This window comes from Micromys minutus (genome assembly GCF_963924665.1).
Source record: "Micromys minutus genome assembly, chromosome: 21".
Classification (NCBI taxonomy): Eukaryota; Metazoa; Chordata; class Mammalia; order Rodentia; family Muridae; genus Micromys; species Micromys minutus.
Genome location: NC_137956.1, coordinates 37973473 through 37993978, shown reverse-complemented (window position 1 = coordinate 37993978; position 20506 = coordinate 37973473). Strand labels below are relative to the sequence as shown.

The 20506-nt window shown below is 38.1% G+C and overlaps 1 protein-coding gene across 1 annotated transcript in view; it reads left to right on the top strand.

The window, feature by feature from the left end:
- Positions 1–20506, top strand: part of DOCK3 (dedicator of cytokinesis 3) — a 331413-nt gene that overhangs the window by 69432 nt on the left and 241475 nt on the right. Inside the window, exon 4 of the mRNA XM_080933917.1 lies at positions 20426–20481. Coding sequence (XP_080790043.1) covers positions 20426–20481 — 56 coding nt within the window. The remainder of the gene's footprint in view (positions 1–20425; positions 20482–20506) is intronic.

The following is a 20506-nucleotide window of genomic DNA, read 5'->3' as shown; positions in this document are numbered from 1 at the left end:
TGCTGGCCTCTGGCAGCTTTTATATCCCTTGGCATTTGACAGTGATGAGTGGCAGCAGGAGGAAAGAAGGAGCACCAGCAGGTGTTTGCCTCTGCTTTCTTTTTTTTTATGTTATTTTCTTTTTTTTTTTTTAAACTTTATTTTAAAAAACAAAGATAAAAAGAAAAAAATTTAAACATTTTTTCATAAATGTATACAAATACATTTTTGTCAGTGCTTGGCTTTTTTTTTCTTTCTTTTTTTTTAAGGTTTGATACTCTGCATTAAGGTCTTACTAGTAACAATGAGCAAAAAGTACATGTAAAACAGGATGTAACCCAGATTAGTCAACGTTTTCTTGGTGTGTAAGGATTGAGCATAATGTCTTTTTTTTGTTTGTTTTGTTTTGTTTTGTTTTTTCTTGAACTTCACACAGTCTGTAAGTTGTTTCTGGGGCAGTCTGAGCCTCTGGGGTTAGCATCCCACTATCAGTGACTGCATATTATGTTTGTTCTTTTGTGACTGGGTTATCTCACTCAGGATGATATTCTCTAGATGCAACCATTCTTAAGAATTTGGTTAAAACAGTACTGACAAAAATGTATAATTTTAAGCAAAAAATGTTTAAAATCTGTACATTTATCTTTGTTTTGCAAAATAAAGTCGTTAAAAAAAAGAATTTGGTTAAGTCATTGTTTCTGATAGCTGAGTAGTACTCTATTGTGTAAATGTACCACAATTTTTCTATCCATTCATCTACTGAAGGGCATCTGGGTTCTTTCTAGCTTCTGGCTATTATATATAGAGCTGCTATGAACATTGTGGTGCATGTATCTTTGTTGTATATTGAGTGTCTCTGGGGTATATGCCCAGAAGTGGAATAGTTGGATCTTCAGGTAGTACTATGTCCAATTTTCTGAGGAATCGCCAGACTGATTTCCAGAGTGGTTGTATCAGTTTAGAACCCCACCAACAGTGGAGAAGTGTTCCTCTTTCTCCACAACCTGGCCAGCATCTGCTGTCATCTGAGTTTTGGATCTTGGCCAATCTGACTGGTGTGAGGTGGAATCTCAGGGTTGTTTTGATTTGCATTTCCCTGATGGCTAAGGATGTCCAGTACTTCCTTAGATGTTTCTCAGCCATTCGATATTCCTCAATTGAGAACTTTTTGTTTAGCTCTGTACCCTATTTTTTAATAGGGTTGTTTGATTCTCTGGTGTCTAGCTTTTTGAGTTCTTTGTATACCTTGGATATTAGGCCTCTATCTGATGTGGAGTTGTTAAAGATCTTTTCCCATTCTGTTGGCTGCCGTTTTGTTTTCTTGACAATGTCCTTAGCCTTACAGAAACTTTGCAGTCTCATTAAGTCCCATTTGTTAATCTTTGACCTTAGAGCTTGAGCCATTGGTGTTTTGTTCAGAAAATTTTATCCTGTGCCTATGTGTTCTAAGGTTTTCCCTACTTTCTCATCTAATAGTTTTTGTGTATCAGGTTTAATGAGGAGATCTTTGATCCACTTACACTTGAGCTTTGTACAAGGAGATAAGAAAGGGTCTATTTTCATTCTTCTGCATGCTGAGTGCCAGTTGGACCAACACCATTTATTGAATAGGCTGTCCTTTTTCCATTGAATGTTTACAGCTCCTTTGTCAAAAATCAGGTGACCATATATGAGGGCTCATTTCTGGATATTCTATTCTATTCCACTGATCCATGTGCCTATATCTGTACCAGTACCATGCAGTTTTTAGCACAATTGCCTTGTAATATAGCTTGAGGTCAGGGATGGTGATTCCCACAGATGTTTTCTTGTTGTTGAGGATGGATTTCGCTATTCTAGGTCTTTTGTTATTCCAGATGAAATTGCACATTGATCTTTCCAAGTCAATGAAGATCTAGGTTGGAAATTTGATGGGGATTGTATTGAATCTGTAGATTGCTTTTGGTAGGATGGCCATTTTTAAAATGTTGATCCTTCCAATCCTTGAGCATGGGAGATCTTTCCATTTTCTGAGATCTTCTTAGATTTCCTTCTTTAGAGGTTTGAAGTTCTTGTCGTACATGTCCTTCACTTGCTTAGTTAGAGACACACCAAGGTATTTCATAGTTTTTGTGACTACTGTGAAGGGTATCTTTTCCCTAATTTCTTTCTCCACATGTTTGTCCTTTGAATATAGGAAGGCTACTGATTTGTTTGAGTTAATTTTGTATCCAGCCACTTTGCTGAACTTGTTTGTCAGCTGTAGGAGTTTTCTGATGGAATTTGTGGGGTCACTTAATTACATTATCATGTCATCTGCAAAGAGTGATGTTTTCATTTCTTCCTTTCCGATTTGTATCCCCTTGATCTCCTTTTGCTGTGTAATTGCTCCAGCCAGGACTTCCAGTACTATGTTGAATAGGTAGGGGGAGAGTGGGTAGCCTTGTCGAGTCCCTGATTTTAGTGGGATTGCTTCAAGTTTCCCACTGTTAAGTTTGATGTTGGCTTTTGGTTTGCTGTATATTGCTTTTATTATGTTTAGGTATGGGCCTTGGATTCCTGTTCTTTCCAAGACTTTTGACATGAAGGGGTGTTAAATTTTGTCAAATGCTTTCTCAGTATCTAGTGAGTTGGCCATGTGATTTTGTTCTTTGAGTTTGTTTATATGGTGGATTACATTGATGGATTTCTTTATATTAAACTATCCCTGCATCCCAGGGATGAAGCCTACTTTGTCATGGTGAATGATCGTTTTGATGTGTTCTTGGATGCAGTTTGCAAGTATTTTTTGAGTATTTTTGCATCAATGTTCATAAGTGAGATTGGTCTGAAGTTCTCTTTCCTTGTAGGGTCTTTGTGTGGTTTAGGAACGAGGGTTATTGTAGCCTCAATAAATGAGTTAGGTAGTTTTCCATCTGATTCTTTCTTGTGGAATAATTTGGAGAGTATTGGTGTTATATCCGCAATAAATGTCTGATAAAATTCTGCACTGAACCAGTCTGGATCTGGGATGTTTTTGGTTGGGAGGCTTTTGATGACTTCTTCTATTTCTTTAGGTGGTATGGGATTATTTAGATGGTTTACCTGGTCCTGGTTTAATTTTAGGACCTTGTATCTGTCTAGGAATTCATCCATTTCCTCCAGATTTTCCAACTTTGTGGAGTATGGGCTTTTGTAGTAGGATCTGATGATTTCTTCAAATTCCTCAGTTTCAGTTGTTATATCTCCACTTTCCTTTCTGATTTTGTTAATTTGGATACTCATTCTTTGCCCTCTAGTTAGTCTGGCTAAGGGTTTATCAATCTTGTTGATTTTCTCAAAGAACCAGCTCTTGGTTTTGTTGATTCTTTCGATGTTCTTTTTGTTTCTATTTGGTCTATTTCTGCCCTAATTTTGATTATTTCTTGCTGTCTACTCCTCTTGGGTGTATCTACTTCCTTTTGTTCTAGAGCTTTTAGCTGTGCTGTTAAGTTGCTGATTTATGCTCTCTACAATTTCTTTTTGGAAGCGCTCAAAGCTATGAGTTTTCCTCTCAGTACTGCTTTCATTGCATCCCATAGGTTTGGGTATGTTGTGTTTTCGTTTTCATTGAATTCTAGAAAATCTTTAATTTCTTTCTTTATTTCTTCTTTGACCCTGCTATCGTTTAACAGAGCGTTGTTTAGTTTCCATGTGTATGTGTGCTTTTTGTTGTCTTTGTTGTTGTTAAGGACCAGCATTAGACCATGGTGATCTGAGTGGATGCATGGTAGTATTTCAATCTTCTTATATCGATTGAGGCTCATTCTGTGTCCAATTATGTGGTCAATTTTCGAGAAGGTGCCATGGGGTGCTGAGAAGAAGTTGTATTCTTTTACTTTAGGATGATATGTTCTGTAGATATCTATTAATTGCAGTTGGTTCAGAGTCTCTGCTAGTTTTACAGTGTTTTTGTTCAGTTTCTGTTTCCATTATCTGTCCATTGGTGAGAGTGGGCTATTAAAGTCTCCCACTATTATTGTGTGGGGAGAAATGTATTTTTTGAGCTTTAGTTGGGTTTTTTTTATGAATGTGGGTACTTTTGTATTTGGAACATATATGTTAAGGATTGAGAGTTCCTCCTGACAGATTTCCCCTGTTATGAGTAAAAAGTGTCCTTCTTTATCTTTTTTGATAACTTCTGGTTGGAAATTTACTTTATTCAATATTAGAATAGCCACTCCAGCTTTCCTCTTGGGGCTGTTTGTTTGTAAGTTTTTTCCCAACCTTTTACTCTGAGATAGTGTCTGTTTTTGTCTCTGAGATGAGTTTCCTGTGTGCAGCACAATGCTGGATAGCCTCTGTCTCTTTATTGGGGAGTTGAGTTCATTTATGTTAATAGATATCAAGGAATTATAATTGCTATTTCCTGCTATTATTGCTTTTGCAGGTTGAGTAGTGTCTGTGTCTCTTTGTTCTTTTGGTTTTCTTGCTTAGGAGTTTTCTTGTTTTTACTAGGATGTAGTTCCCTTCATTGTATTGGGTTTTCCACCTACAATTCCGTGTAGTGCTGGGTTTGTGGTCAGATATTGTGTAAATTTAGATTTGTCTTGAAATATCTTCATCTCTCCATCTATGGTGATTGATAGTTTTGCTGGGTATAGCAGCTTGGGCTGGCACTTGTGCTCTCTTAGGGTCTGCATGATGTCTGTCCAGTCTCTTCTAGCTTTCATAGTCTCTGTTGAGAAATCGGGTGTGATTCTGATTGGTCTGCCTTTATATGTTACCTGACCTTTTTTCCTTACTGCTTTTAGTATTCTTTCTTTGCTTTGGGCACTTGGTGTTTTGACTATTATGTGTCGGGAGGGATTTCTTTTCTGGTCCAACCTATTTGGAGTTCTGAAGGCTTCTTTTATGCTTGTGGTCATCTCATTCTTAAGGGTAGGGAAGTTTTCTTCTACAATTTTGTTGAAGATATTTATTGTGCCTCTTAGTTGATATTCTTTGTTCTCTTCTGTTCCTATTATCCTTAGGTTTGGTCTTCTCATTGTGTCCTGGATCTCCTGGACATTTTCAGTTAGGAGCTTTTTGGTTTTTGCATCTTCTCTGACTGTTTTGTCTATGTGTACAATGTTGTCTTCGGCCCCCTAGATTCTCTCTTCCATCTCTTGTAGTCTATTGGAAATGCTTGCATCTGTGACTCCTGACTTCTTTTTTAGGTGTTCTACTTCTAGGGTTATCTCTTTTAGTGTTTTCTTTATTGTGTCAATTTTCGTTTTAAATTCCTTCTTCCATTCCTTCATCTCTTTGGTTCTGTTTTCCTCTAGTTCTTTGAGTTCTTTGAGTGTTTTTCTTGTTTCCTCTTTAAAAGCTTCTGATTCTTTGCTTTTCTTCCCGTTCTTGTTTAAGTATCTCTCTATCAGCGTCTTGAGGTATGATTTTAGGTATGCGTCTTCTTTTTCCTGTTTGTTTGGCATTCCACTGTTTGCTGTGATGGGAGAGCTGGGTACTGGTGTTGCCAGGTTGTCTTGTTTTCCTTGGGATATGCTGTTTTGCTTTCCTCTTGCCGTCTTGTTGTCAGTGATATATTCTTGCCTTTCCCTTATACCTGGTCTGTGTCACTGGATCTCTGTTGGTCTAGGTGGTGGATGGGCCGAGCCCTTTTCTGCGCCCCAAAGCCGCTGGGTGGGAACAGAGGTCTCTATGCTGGGTTCCTGGTCCCTTGATCAGGCAGGGCAGGGGAGCGCTTTCAGTGTGCAGTTGGCAGAGATCTCTCTGCCCCTTGGCTATTTGGATCCTCTTCTCACCAGCCTTTATCTCTGGGAACTGCTGGTCCAGGTCGTTTTTTTTTTCTTTCTTTCTTTTATTGGAAAGATTTTCATTTGCATTTCAGATGTTATTCTTTTCCCACAATCCCCTCCCCCTCCCATTGCCTCCATGAAGGTGCTCTCTCTCCCAACCACCCTCTCTCACCTCAGCACATTGGTGTTCCCCTACACTGGGAAAAGGAGCCTTTGCTGGACCAAAGGCCTCTCTTCTTATTGATGTCAGAAAATGCTGTCCTCTGCTGCAAATGTACCTCGGGCCATAGTTGATAGTTTTGTTTTTCCCATGGGGTTGTAGATTCTTTCAGCCAAGCACTACTCAAGTTCAGGCATAGCTTACAAGGCTTACATCATTTACACAGGTCTGGGAAGTTAGGATTTCTTATATAGCAACAGTTCCTTGCTAATGTTACAATTAATTAGCCTAGGCATTGAGATTCAAGTTTTGATGCATATCTCTTGGTTCCTCCTCTTATGTGACTGTGGAAGCAGCCAGCAGTTCCACTGCTGCTTTTTCACAGTCTCTGCTGATGTTGGTTTTTTTTTTGTGACTCATCTCAGCTCTGTAAAATTAGGCAAGAAAAACTCTTGATCCCTAATGCTGTGTGTGTGCTATCACTCTTCCCTCAGAAGACATGGGTTATTAAATGACAATCTATATGCCAGGTGTGTGATACTGTTTTACAAGTTATTAGTCAGGGAGACTCCAAAGTTTGATTTGCATTTACCCATGGGGAATCTGTTAAACAAGCTTTAAAATAGTAACAACAGCCAAATCACACCTGAGATGCTGAGATCCCAGAATTAATCTGGAGGCTGTGTGCCATAGTAGTTGGATTAGTGCCAGGGTAACACTCTCTGGGGGAAGGGACTGACAGCTGGTTGTCACTCAGTCCACAAGGTAGGGTGCCTCAGTAATCCCAATCAGGCACTAGGACCCTGGTAAATTCCTAGAAAACTGATCTCTGTTACTGGATGAGAGCTTGGAAATACTAGTTTTACTGCCTTGAAAGAAAACAGTAGCAACAGTATCAGCAGCAACACCAGAGCAAATAAACCCAGTAGCAAGAGTGAAAGGGAGAGAAAAAACTTCCTCTAAAATACTCTTTTATCTGGCCTCCTACCAGAAAGTGCTACTCACAGCTGGGGTGAGTCTTCCTACAGTGATCAGGGTAGTTCTTCAGGTGAGACTCCCTATTCAGCTGATTCTAAGTTGTGGCAAATTGACATTAAAACTAGTCATAATATTATCTATGGATAGTAAACATTTTTCATATTTTTATTGACCATTAGTTTTTCTTTTTTTTTTTTAAGAAAAGGGATTTTATTTTATGTATATGTATGAGTGCTTGCATGTATTTATGTGTACCATGTGCATGACTGGTGATCATGCAGGCCAGAATAAGGTTTCAGATCTCCCTGATCTGGAGTTACAGTTATGAGCTGTCATGTGACTGATAGGAACTGAAGCCAGGTTCTCTAAAGAGCAACCAGTGCTCTTGACTGATGAGCCATCTCTAGGTTCTTGTTTTTCTTATTTTGAGACTGTTTACTAAATATATTTACCTATTTATTGATTAAACTGATTGGATTGTGAGGTTTTTTGGTTTTTGAAGTATTCTAGATATTAATCTCATGAGATGATTTTCTCTGTTATGTAGGCTCTTTCTTCACTGATAATAATTTTCTTTTCTTCTTTTTAAAAATTGAACAACCTCATTTTAAAAAACAGAGATAAATGTACAGATTTTAAAAGCATTTTTGCATAAAAGTATTTGAATACATTTTTGTCAGTACTTGATTTTTTTAAAGGTTTGATATGCATTAAAATCTTACTAGTTACAATGAGCATAAAGTACGTATAAAACAAGATGTAACATGGAAATAGTCAAAGTTTTATTGGTGTGTAAATGTTAAGCATAATAATTTTTCTTTTTTTAGCCTTTGTTTTTCTTGAACTTCATATAGTCTGAGTTGTTTCTGGGGTGTTCAGAGCTTTCTGGGGTTAGTATCCAATTATTAGTGACTGCATATTATGTCTGTTCTTTTGTGACTGGGTGATCTCACTCAGGATGATATTCTCCAGATGCATCCATTTTTTAAAGAATTTCATAAAGTCATTGTTTCTGATAGCTGAGTAGTACTCCATTGTGTAAGTATACCACAATTTTTGTATCCATTCATCTACTGAAGGACATCTGGGTTCTTTCTAGCTTCTGGCTATTATAAATAGGGCTGCTATGAACATTGTGGTGCATGTGTCTTTGTTGTATGTTGGAGCTTCTCTGAGGTATATGCACAGAATTGGAATAACTGGGTCTTCAGGTAGTACTATGTGCAATTTTCTGAGGAACCAGGAGACTGATTTCCAGAGTGGTTGTACCAGTTTACAACCCCACCAACAGCGGAGAAGTGCTCCTCTTTCTCCGAATCCTTGCCAACATCTGCTGTCATCTGAATTTTTGATTTTAGCCATTCTGATTGGTGTGAGGTAGAATCTCAGGGTTGTTTTGATTTGCATTTTTCTGATGACTATGGATGTCTAGCACTTCCTTAGATGCTTCTCAGCCATTCGATATTCCTCAATTGAGAACTTTTTGTTTAGCTCTGTACCCCATTTTATAATAGGATTGTTTGATTCTCTGGTGTTTAGCTTCTTGAGTTCTTTGTATACCTTGGATATTAGGCCTCTATCTGTTGTGGGGTTGGTAAAGATCTTTTCCCACTCTGTTGGCTGCCGTTTTGTTTTCTTGACAGTGTTTTTAGCCTTACAGAAACTTTGCAATCTTATTAAGTCCCATTTGTCAATATTTGACCTTAGAGCACGAGCCATTGGTGTTTTGTTCAGGAAATTTTCTCCTGTGCCTATGTGTTCTAAGGTTTTCCCTACTTTCTCTTCTAATTGTTTCAGTGTACCTGGTTTAATGTGGAGATCTTTGATCCACTTGCACTTGAGGTTTTTACAAGGAGATAAGAAAGGGTCTATTTTCATTCTTCTACTTGCTGATTGCCAGTTGGACCAACACTATTTGTTGAAGAGGCTGTCCTTTTTCCATTGAATGTTTACAGCTCCTTGCCAAAAATCAGGTGACCATATATGAGGGCTCATTTCTGGATCTTCTATTCTATTGCATTGATCCACGTGCCTACCAGTTCCATGCAGTTTTTAGAATAATTGCCTTGTAATATGGCTTTAGGTCAGGGATAGTGATTCCTGCAGATATATTCTTGTTGTTGAGAATGGATTTTGCTATTCTAGGTCTTTTGTTATTCCAGATGAAATTACACATTGCTCTTTCTAACTCTATGAAGAATTGGGTTGGAATTTTGATGGGGATTGCATTGAATCTGTAGATTGCTTTTGGTAAGATGGCCATTTTTAAAATGTTGATCCTTCCAATCCATTAGAATGGGAGATCTTTCCATTTTCTAAGATCTTCCTCGATTTCCTTCTTCAGAGTTTTGAAGTTCTTGACATACAGGTCCTTCGCTTGCTTAGTTAGAGTCACACCAAGTTATTTCATATTGTTTGTGACTATTGTGAAGGGTATCGTTTCCCTAATTTCTTTCTCTGCATGTTTGTCCTTTGAGTAGAGGAAGGCTACTGATTTGTTTGAGTTAACTTTACATCCAGCCAGTTTGCTGAACTTTTTTTATCAGCTGTAGGAGTTCTCTGGTGGAATTTGTGTAGTCGCTTAAGTACATTATCATGTCATCTGCAAATAGTGATGTTTTTACTTCTTCCTTTCCGATTTGTATCCCCTTGATCTCCTTTTGCTGTGTAATTGCTCCAGCCAGGACTTCCAGTACTATGTTGAATAGGTAGGGGGAAAGTGGGCAGCCTTGTCGAGTCCCTGATTTTAGTGGGATTGCTTCAAGTTTCCCACCGTTAAGTTTGATGTTGGCTGTTGCTTTGTTGTATATTGCTTTTATTATGTTTAGGTATGGGCCTTGGATTCCTGTTCTTTCCAAGACTTTTATCATGAAGGAGTATTGAATTTTGTCAAATGCTTTCTCAGCATCTAGTGAGATGATCATGTGGTTTTTTTCTTTGAGTTTGTTTATATGGTGGATTACATTGATGGATTTCCTTATATTAATACACCTCTGCTTTCCAGGGATGAAGCCTACTTGATCATGGTGAATGATTGTTTTGATGTGTTCTTGGATTTGGTTTGCAAGGATTTTGTTGAGTATTTTTGCATCAATGTTCATAAGTGAGATTGGTCTGAAGTTCTGTTTCCTTGTAGGGTCTTTGTGTGGTTTAGGAATGAGGGTTATTGTAGCCTCAAAAAATGAGTTAGGTAGTGTTTCATCTGATTCTATTTTGTGGAATGTCACTACTGTCTCTGATCAGCAGAAAAGGAACAAGGACACAGCGTTCTTTTCAAAGCTGTTTATTCAGGAACCTTACAGCATGCCAGTGAAAATCTTTCTGTCCCTTTCTGTCTCTCTTTCTGTTACTCTTTCTGTTTCTCTTTCTGTTTCTCTTTCTCTTTTCCCCCAAGCACAGTCCCTTTAATCCTTTCTCAACTCCACCTCCTCAGTCCATGTTGCGTGGCTGCAGTTCATAGGTCAGCATCATCTGGCCTGATCTTGTGTCATTGGTGTGCCTGAGCAGCTTACATGGTGAGAGTGGCTAATCTGGGCGGGGGTGGGGGGGAGCAGGAGGAAGTCAGGTGCTAGTCACAAGACTAGGCAGTAGTCCTAAGCGCCATCTTTGGACTGCCACCACACTTGCTCTCCACAGTGGAAAAGTTTGGAGAATATTGGTATTAGGTTGTCAATAAATGTCTGATAGGATTCTTCTCTGAACCCATCTGGACCTGGGCGTTTTTTGGCTGGGAGGCTTTTGATGACTGCTTTTACTTCTTTAGGCGTTATGGGATTATTTAGATGGTTTACCGGATCTTGGTGTAACTTTAGTATCTGGTATCTGTCTAGGAATTCATCCATTTTCTTTGGATTTTCCAGCTTTGTTGAGTATAGGCTTTTGTAGTAGGATCTGTTGATTTCTTGAATTTCCTCAGTTTCAGTTATTATGTCTCCACTTTCCTTTCTGATTTTGTTAATTTGGATAGTCTCTCTTTGCCCTCTAGTTAGTCTGGCTAAGGGTTTATCAATCTTGTTAATTTTCTCAAAGAACTAGCTCTTGGTTTTGTTGACTCTTTGAATAGTTCTTTTTGTTTCTGTTTGGTCAATTTCTGCTCTGAGTTTGATTATTCCTTGCTGTCTACTCCTCTTGGGTGTATCTGCTTTCTTTTGTTCTAGAGCTTTCAACTGTGCTGTCAAGTTGTTAGTGTATGCTCTCTTCAGTTTTCTTTTTGGAAGCACTCAGAGCTATGAGTTTTCCTCTCAGTACTGCTTTCATTACCTTCCATAGGTTTGGGTATGTTGTGTTTTCATTTTTATTAAATTCTATAAAATCCTTAATATCTTTCTTTATTTCTTCTTTAACCATGCTGTGGTTTAGTAGAGCATTGTTTAGTTCCCATATGTATGTGGGCTTTTTGTTGTGTTTGTTGTATTAAAGACCAGCCTTAGACTATGGTGATCTGATAGGATGCATGGGAGTGTTTCAATCTTCTTATAGTTATTGAGGCTTGCATTGTGACTGATTATATAGTCAATTTTGGAGAAGATACTGTGAGGTACTGAGAAGAAGGTGTATTCTTTATTTTAGGATGGAATGTTCTGTAGATGTCTATTAAATCCATTTGGTTCATAACCTCTGCTAGTTTTACTGTGTCCTTGTTCAGTTTCTGTTTCCATGATCTGGCCATGGATGAGAGTGGGGTGGTGAGGTCTCCCACAATTATTGTGTGGGGTACAATGTATTTTTGAGCTTTAGTAGGGTTTCTTATATGAATATGGGTGCTCTTGTATTTGGAGCATATATGTTAAGGATTGAGAGTTCCTCATGATAAATTTTCCCTGTAATGAGTAAAGAGTGTCCTTCCTTATTTTTTTTTAATAACTTTTGGTTGAAAATCTACTTTATTAGAATGGCTACTCCAGCTTGTTTCTTGGGGCCATTTGCTGGAAAGTATTTTCCCAAACTCTTACTCTGAGATAGTCTGTTTTTGTCTCTGAGATGAGTTTCCTGTATGCAGCAAAATGCTGGATTCTGTTTATGTATCCAGTCTGATAGCCTATGTCTTTTTATTGGGGTATTGAGTCCATTTATGTTAACAGATATTAAGGAATAGTGGTCGCTGTTTCCTGCTATGTTTTTTTGTTTTTTTTTTAAAGTAGAATTGGATTATATCTTCAAACTCCACCCTTTGTTTTTAGACTTTATTTTAAAAAACAAAGATAAATGTACAATTTTTAAGCATTTTTGCATAAAAGTATACAAACACATCTTTATAAGGTTGTACTTAAGTATTTGTTGGTATCTATACATACACATATGTATATATGTAACAATAATATAGGAAAAGAGGTTATTAATTTGAGGAGATAGGAGAGAAACTGGGAGGGGCTGTAGGAAGAAAAGGGGGATGTGATACAGTTCTATTTTAATTAAAATATATTCTTTTTTTTCTTTTTTTTCTTGATCTTCACACAGTCTCTGGGTTGTATATGGGGTGTTCAGGGCTTTCTAGGTTTAGTATCCCATTATCTGTGACTGCATATTATGTCTGTTCTTTTGTGATTGGATTATCTCACTCAGGATGATATTCTCTAGATGCATCCATTTTCTTGAGAATTTTGTTAGGCCATTGTTTCTGATAGCTGAGTAGTACTCCATTGTGTAAATGTACCACATTTTTGTATCATCTACTGAAGGACATCTGGGTTCTTTCCAGCTTCTGGCTATTATATATATAGCTGCAATGAACATTGTGGTACATGTATCTTTATTGTATGTTGGAGTATCTCTGGGGTAAATGCCCAGAAGTGGAATAGCTGGGTCTTCAGGTAATACTATGTCCATTTTTCTGAGGAACTGCCAGACTGATTTCCAGAGTGGTTGTTTCAGTTTGCAAACCCACCAGCAGTGTAGAAGTGTTCCTCTTTCTCCACAACCTCGCCAGCATCAGCTGTCATCTGAGTTTTGGATCTTGGCCAATCTGACTGTTGTGAGGTGGAATCTCAGGGTTGTTTTGATTTGCATTTCCCTGATGGATAAGGATGTTGAGCACTTTCTTAGATGTTTCTCAGCCTTTCGATATTCCTCAATTTAGAAATTTTTGTTTAAGTCTGTACCCCATTTTTTAATAGGGTTGTTTGATTCTCTGGTATCTCGCTTTTTGAGTTCTTTGTATACCTTGGATATTAGGCCTCTATCTGATGTGGGGTTGGTAAATATCTTTTCCCACTCTGTTGGCTGCTGTTTTGTTTTCATGATAGTGTCTTTAGCCTTACAGAAATTTTGCAATCTCAATAAGTCCCTTTTGTCAGTCTTTGACCTTAGAGCTCGAGCTATTGGTGATCTCTTTAGGAAATTTTCTCCTGTGCCTATGAATTTTAAGGTTTTCCCGACTTTCTCATCTAATAGTTTCAGTGTACCTGGTTTAATGTGGAGATCTTTGATCCACTTGCACTTGAGCTTTGTACAAGAAGATAAGAAAGGGTCTATTTTCATTCTTTTGCATGCTGAGTGCCAGTTGGACCTATACTATTTGTTGAATAGGCTGTTTTTTTTCCATTGAATGTTTAGAACTCTTTTGTCAAAAATCAGGTGACCATATACCTGAGGGTTCATTTCTGGATCTTCTATTCTATTCCATTGATCCATGTGCCTACATCTGTACCAGTACCATGCAGTTTTTAGCACAATATCCTTGTAATATAGCTTGAGGTCAGGGATAGTGATTGCGGCAGATATATTCTTGTTGTTGAGAATGGATTTCTCTACTCTAGGTCTTTTGTTATTCCATATGAAGTTGCTCATGGCTCTTTCCAACTCAGTGAAGAACTGGGTTGGAATTTTGATGGAGATTGCATTGAATCTGTAGATTCCTTTTGGTAGGATGGCCATTTTTAAAATGTTGATCCTTCCAATCCTTGAGCATGGAAGATCTCTCCATTTTCTGAGATCTTCCTCGATTTCCTTCTTTAGAGGTTTGAAGTTCTTGTCATACAGGTCCTTCACTTTTTTAGTTAGAGTCACACCAATGTATTTCATAGTTTTTGTGACTACTGTGAAGGGTATCTTTTCCCTAATTTCTTTCTCCACATATTTGTCCTTTGAATATAGGAAGGCTACTGATTTGTTTGAGTTAATTTTGTATCCAGCCACTTTGCTGAACTTTTTTTATCAGCTGTAGGAGTTCTCTGGTGGAATTTGTGGAGTCGCTTAAGTACATTATCATGTCATCTGCAAATAGTGATGTTTTTACTTCTTCCTTTCCGATTTGTATCCCCTTGATCTCCTTTTGCTGTGTAATTGCTCCAGCCAGGACTTCCAGTACTATGTTGAATAGGTAGGGGGAGAGTGGGCAGCCTTGTCGAGTCCCTGATTTTAGTGGGATTGCTTCAAGTTTCCCACCGTTAAGTTTGATGTTGGCTGTTGGTTTTCTGTATATTGCTTTTATTATGTTTAGGTATGGGCCTTGGATTCCTGTTCTTTCCAAGACTTTTAAAATGAAGGGGTGTTGAATTTTGTCAAATGCTTTCTCAGCATCTAGTGAGATCACCATATGGTTTTTTTCTTTGAGTTTGTTTATATGGTGGATTACCTTGATGGATTTTTGTATGTTAAACCATTTCTGCATGCCAGGGATGAAGCCTACTTGGTCATGGTGAATGATCATTTTGATGTGTTCTTGCATTCGGTTTTCAAGTATTTTGTTGAGTATTTTTGCATCAGTGTTATTAAGTGAGATTGGTTTGAGGTTCTCTTTCCTTGTAGGGTCTTGTTTGGTTTAGGAATGAAGGTTATTGTGGCCTCAAAGAATGAGTTAGGTAGCTTTCCATCTGATTCGATTTTGTGGAATAGTTTGGAGACTATTGGTGTTATGTCGTCAATAAATGTCTGATAAAATTCTGCACTAAACCCATCTGGACCTGGGCTTTTTTTGGTTGGGAGGCTTTTGATGACTGCCTCTATTTCTTTAGGTGTTATGGATTATTTAGATGGTTTATTTGTTCCTGATTTAACTTTAGGACTTTGTATCTTTCTAGGAATTTATCCATTTCCTCCAGATTTTCCAGCTTTTTTGAGTATAGACTTTTGTAGTATGATCTGATGATTTCTTGAATTTCCTCAGTTTCAGTTGTTCTTTCTCCACTTTATTTTCTGATTTTGTTAATTTGTATACTCTCTCTTTTCCCTCTAGTTAGTCTGTCTAAAGGATTATCAATCTTGTTGATTTGTCTCAAAGAACCAGGTCTTGGTTTTGTTGATTCTTTTGATGGTTCTTTTTGTTTCTATTTGGTCAATTTCTGTCCTAAGTTTGATTATTTCTTGGGGTGTAGTCCTCTTGGGTGTATCTTCTTCCTTTTATTCTAGAGCTTTCAACTTTGCTGTCAAATTCCTGATTTATGTTCTCTCCAGTTTCTTTTTGGAAGCACTCATAGCTATGAGTTTTCCTCTCAGTACTGCTTTAATAACATCCCATAAGTTTGGGTATGTTTTATTTTCGTTTTCATTGAATTCTAGAAAATCCTTGATTTTTTTTTTTTTTTTTAATTTTTTCCTTGACCCTGCTATCGTTTAACAGAACATTGTTTAGTTTCCATGTGTATGTGGTCTTTTTGTTGTCTTTGTTGTTGTTAAAGGCCAGCCTTAGACCATGGTGATCTGAGAGGATGCATGGGTGTATTTCAATCTTCTTATATCTATTGTGGCTCGTTTTTTTGACCAATTTTGTGGTCAATTTTTTGTGAAGGTGTCATGAGGTGCTGAGAAAAAGTTGCATTCTTTTTTTTTTTTTAGGATGATATTTTTTGTAGATATCAATTAATTCCAGTTGGTTTATGTCCTCTGCTAGTTTTACAGTGTCCTTGTTCAGTTTCTGTCTCCATGATCTGTCCATTGGTGAGAGTGGGGTATTAAAGTCTCCCACTATTATTGTGTGGGGCAAAATGTATTTTTTGAGCTTTAGTAGGGTTTCTTTTATGAATATGGGTGCTTTTGTATTTGGAGCATATATGTTAAGGATTGAGAGTTCCTCCTGACAAATTACCCCTGTAATGAGAAAAAAGTTTCCCTTTTTATCTTTTTTGATAACTTTTGTTTGAAAATCTACTTTATTCGATATTAGAATGGCGACTCCAGCTTGCTTTTTAGGGCCATTTGCTTGGAAAGTTTTTTCCACCCTTTTACTCTGAGATAGTGTTTGTCTTTGTCTCTGAGATGAGTTTCTTGTATGCAACAGATTGCTGGGTTTTGTTTATGTATCCAGTCTGATAGCCTATGTCTTTTTATTGGGGAATTGAGTCCATTTATGTTTACAGATATTAAGGAATAGTTGTTGGTATTTCCTGCTCTTTTTGCTTTTGGAGGTTGAATTGTGCCGGTATGTCTTTCTTCTTTTGGTTTTCTTGCTTAAAAGTTTTCTTGTTTTTATTGGGATGTAGTTCCCCTCATTGTAATCGGTTTTCCACCTATAATTCTCTGTATTGTTGGGTTTGTTGTCAGATATTGTGTAAATTTAGTTTTTTCTTGGAATATCTTCATCTCTCCATCTATGGTGATTGAGAGTTTTGCTGGGTATAACAGCTTTGGCTGGCACCTGTGCTCTCTTAGGGTCTGCATGATGTCTGACCAGGCTCTTCTAGCTTTCATAGTCTGTGTTGAGATATTGGGTGTGATTCTTATTGGTCTGCATGTATATGTTACATGACCTTTTTCCCTTACTGCTTTTAGTACTCTTTCTTTGATTTGGGCACTTGGCGTTTTGACTATTATGTGTTGGGAAGAATTTCTTTTATGGTCCACTCTATTTGGAGTTCTGTAGGCTTCTTTTATGCTCATGGTCATCTCATTCTTAAGGGTAGGGCAGTTTTCTTCTGCGATTTTGTTGAAGATATTTACTGTGCCTCTTAGTTGATATTCTTTGTTCTCTTCTGTTCCTATTATCCTTAGGTTTGGTCTTCTCATTGTGTCCTGGATCTCCTGAATGTTTTGTGTTAGGAGCTTTTTGACTTTTGCATCTTCTCTGACTGTTTTGTCTATGTTTTCAATGTTGTCTTCGGCCCCTGAGATTCTCTCTTCCATGTCTTGTAGTCTGTTGGACATGCTTGCAAAGTGACTCCTGATTTCTTTTTTAGGTTTTCTACCCCCAGGGTTGTCTCTTTTAGTGTTTTCTTTATTGTTTCCTTTTCTATTTTAAATTCCTTCTTCAATTTTTTTTATCTCTTTGGTTTTGTTTTCCTCTAGTTCTTTGATTTGAGTGTTTTTCATGTTTTCTCTTTAAAAGCGTCTATTTCTTTATGCTTTTCATCCTGTTCTTGTTTAAGGATCTCTATCATCATCTTGAGGTATGATTTCGGGTCTGAATCTTCTTTTTCTGGAGTGTTTGGCATTCCTCTGTTTGCTGTGATAGGAGAGCTGGGTTCTGATATTGCCAGGTTGTCTTGGTTTCCATTTGTTAAATTCTTTTGCTTTCCTCTTTCCATCTTGTTTTCTGTGATTATACGTGGTCTTGTCAGTGATTGGTTCCCATCTTTCCCATGTACCTGGTCTGTGTTCCTGGATCTCCGCTGTTTTAAGTGGCAAATGACTTGATCGTTTGGTCCACACGCAAGGGCCTTCCGGGTGGACCCCAGTCTCTATAGCCGAGTTCCTGCTCCCCTGGACCAACCGGAGGGCCGAACCTACCCTGAGCTTTGCCTCGTCCTCTCTGTGCCCAGGCTACTTGCAGTGCAGATTCGCCAGGCCTGTGTTCCTGGATCTCCACTGTTTTAGGTGGCAAATGGCCTGAGCATTTGGTCAGCACACAAGGACCTTCCGGCTGGAAACTAAGTCCCTATGGCAGAGTTCCTGCTCTCTTGAACCAACGGGGGGGGGCGGGGGGGGGAGGGAAGGCGCTTTCTGTGAGCCAGGCCTAGCCTTCTCTGCGCCCGACTACTCACAGCACAGCCTCACCAGGCCTGCGTCCCTGGATCTCAGCCATTCGCGGTGGCCAATTACTGTTTTCTTTGCTGTTTTTACTTTATTTTACTAGGTTTTTGTTTTTCTTCCTCCCTCCCTCCCTCTTTCATTAATTAATTAATTATTCATTCATTCATTCATGTTTTAAAAAAAGTCAAACCCTTTCTATACAATTCTGGCTGTTCTGAAACTTCATATATAGACCAAGCTGGCCTTGAACTCACCTGCCTCTGCCTCCATCATGCTGGGATTAAATGGGATTAAAGGTATGTGCCACCATACCTGGCTATTTTTATTAGTTTTTTTTTTTAGGTTACTATTAAAGTAATGGCACTTCACCATAAGATCGTCATACATACTTCTTTTGAATATTTTTTTTTTTATTCTTTGACATCTCTTACCTGTTGTGTTGGTTTGCATGTGCATGTGCTTGACCCAGGGAATGGTACTGTTAGAAGGTGTGGCCTTGTTGGAAGAAATGTGTCACTCTGGGCCTGGGCTTGGAGACACTCCTCCTAGCTGCCTGAGGATGCTCAATCTGTTCCTGGCTTCTAGATGTAGATCTCTCAGCTTCTCCTGCACCATTCCTGCCTGGATCCTGCCATGCTCTCACCTTGATGATAATGGCCTGAACTTCTGAGCTTGTAAGGCAGCTCCAATTAAATGTTGTCATTTATAAGAGGTGCTTTGGTCATGGTGTTGGTTCACAGCAATAAAACCCTAGCTAAGACACCTGTGTAATGAATCTGATAATAATATTGCCCCTCTCCCTCTCTTGACTTTCTATCTTTTTCATCTCCTCCTCTTTCTTTTTCTTTTTCTCCTCCTCTTCTTTTATTAAATAACTCATTGGGTTTAGTTATTACAGCTTTCATGAATATAGGAGTGAGGATACTCACCAGAACATGAGCAGCCTATTAGCAGCCACATCCCCCTCCACACACCCAAATATGACTCTTCCTCCTTGTAGCTATAGCTAATAGCTTATTGGAGCCCTAGAAGCCCTTCCCTTTCTCATGCTTCAATATTGATTGGCTTGATCTTGTGTAGGTATGGCTGCTGTGGTTCATGAGTATAATAAGGCCTGTGTCATGTTGCGAAGACAGCATTTTGTAGTACTTCTTCTCATCCTCTAGCTCATACAATTTATGTTCCCAGTCTTCTGTGATATTCCCTGAATAATGTGTGTATGTCTTTTCCTCCCCATCCTGGTTTTTATTTGTTTATTTATTTAGCTAGCTTGACATAAGTTAGAGTTATCCAAGAAGAGGAATGCACAATGGAGAAAATGCTTGCATAAAGTTGATTTGTAGGCAAGGCTGGGGCATTTTTGTAATTAGTGTTTGTTGAGGGAGGTTATAACTCTTTGTGAGTAGTGTCATTTCTGGGAAGGTGGTTCTAGGATATATAAGAAAGTAGGATGAGTAAGCCAGTAAGCAGTGCTCTTCCATAGCCCATCTTACACTTCCTGCTTCCAAGTTTCTGTTCTGCTTGAGCTCCCTGCTCTGACTTCCCTCAGTGAAGAACAATGATGTTCCAGGCGAAAGAAGCACATTCCTCCTAAGTTGCCTTTCCATTTTGTTGTATCACAGCAATAGTAGTGAGAGAGAGAGAGAGAGAGAGAGAGAGAGAGAGAGAGAGAGAGAGAGAGAGAGAGAGCGCGCTCTTATTTAGTGGTGATCAGTCATGGTCACTTATTCTTAACAGTTTTAATTAGTTATGTGTCTCTATATTAACTGTTGCTCACAGCAAAAAGAAATTTTTGTGGCCAAGGTGGATAGCAGCACTAGTGTATAAACACAATTTAGGAAGCAGTTTGACAACATGTCAGTTTTCTCTCCAGAGACAGTGGGACCTGGGAGAATAGAGCTAATAAATGAGGCATATGAAAGTTTCATTCAATATCCAACTTTATTCAGGCATCAGACAATTTATACTCTTAGGGTTAAGAAGAGTCATGTGAGTAAAGCATATAATTGCCTGCTGGCAAACCACATGTAGTGGCCAAGCTGCATAGTTTGCAGTACTTTAACTTGTATGTAGTCATCAAAACACAGTAAGCAATTCCACTATGATCAGAAAAGGCAGGCAGTTGAGGATTGAGTTAAGAACCTAAACTGAGAGACCTTTTTATTCCGTGCCTAGTTGTCAGGATATTACTGTAGAAACCATAGTTAAAATGTATTTTCCACTGAAAATCACAGAATTTCAAAATTTAAAAAAGGTGTCAAGGCCTATAGTTGGTACTGTCACAGCTTTTTTAAAGTCCATTTTAATTTCTAGCCCCATTCATAGTAAATAAGTAAACTCCTTGGGGTCTTTTAAATAAAAAAAAATATCTTCAGCTTGCACTCAGCCTTGGCTTCTAATTACCGTTGCCTTGTGATTATTTTTAGTGACCAACTCCTACAACAAGATCTTCTTTTTTATTTTTTTTAAATTTTTTTTATCCTGGGGATACAGTTTGTTACACATGTTCAAAAAATCCCAACCTAATGTTCTGCATTTAACTCTGTATTCTTGATGTGCAAACTGATTGTTTTAATAGACTATTTACTGCACTTCAGTTCTATTTTAATATATGAGATGTTAATCACAATTTATATTTTATTAACTGGAGTTTTTGTTTGTTTTACAGGGGCTCTTTCCTGCAAATTATATTCATTTGAAAAAGGCAATTGTCAGTAACAGGGGGTGAGTAATTAGCCTAAGTTAATTT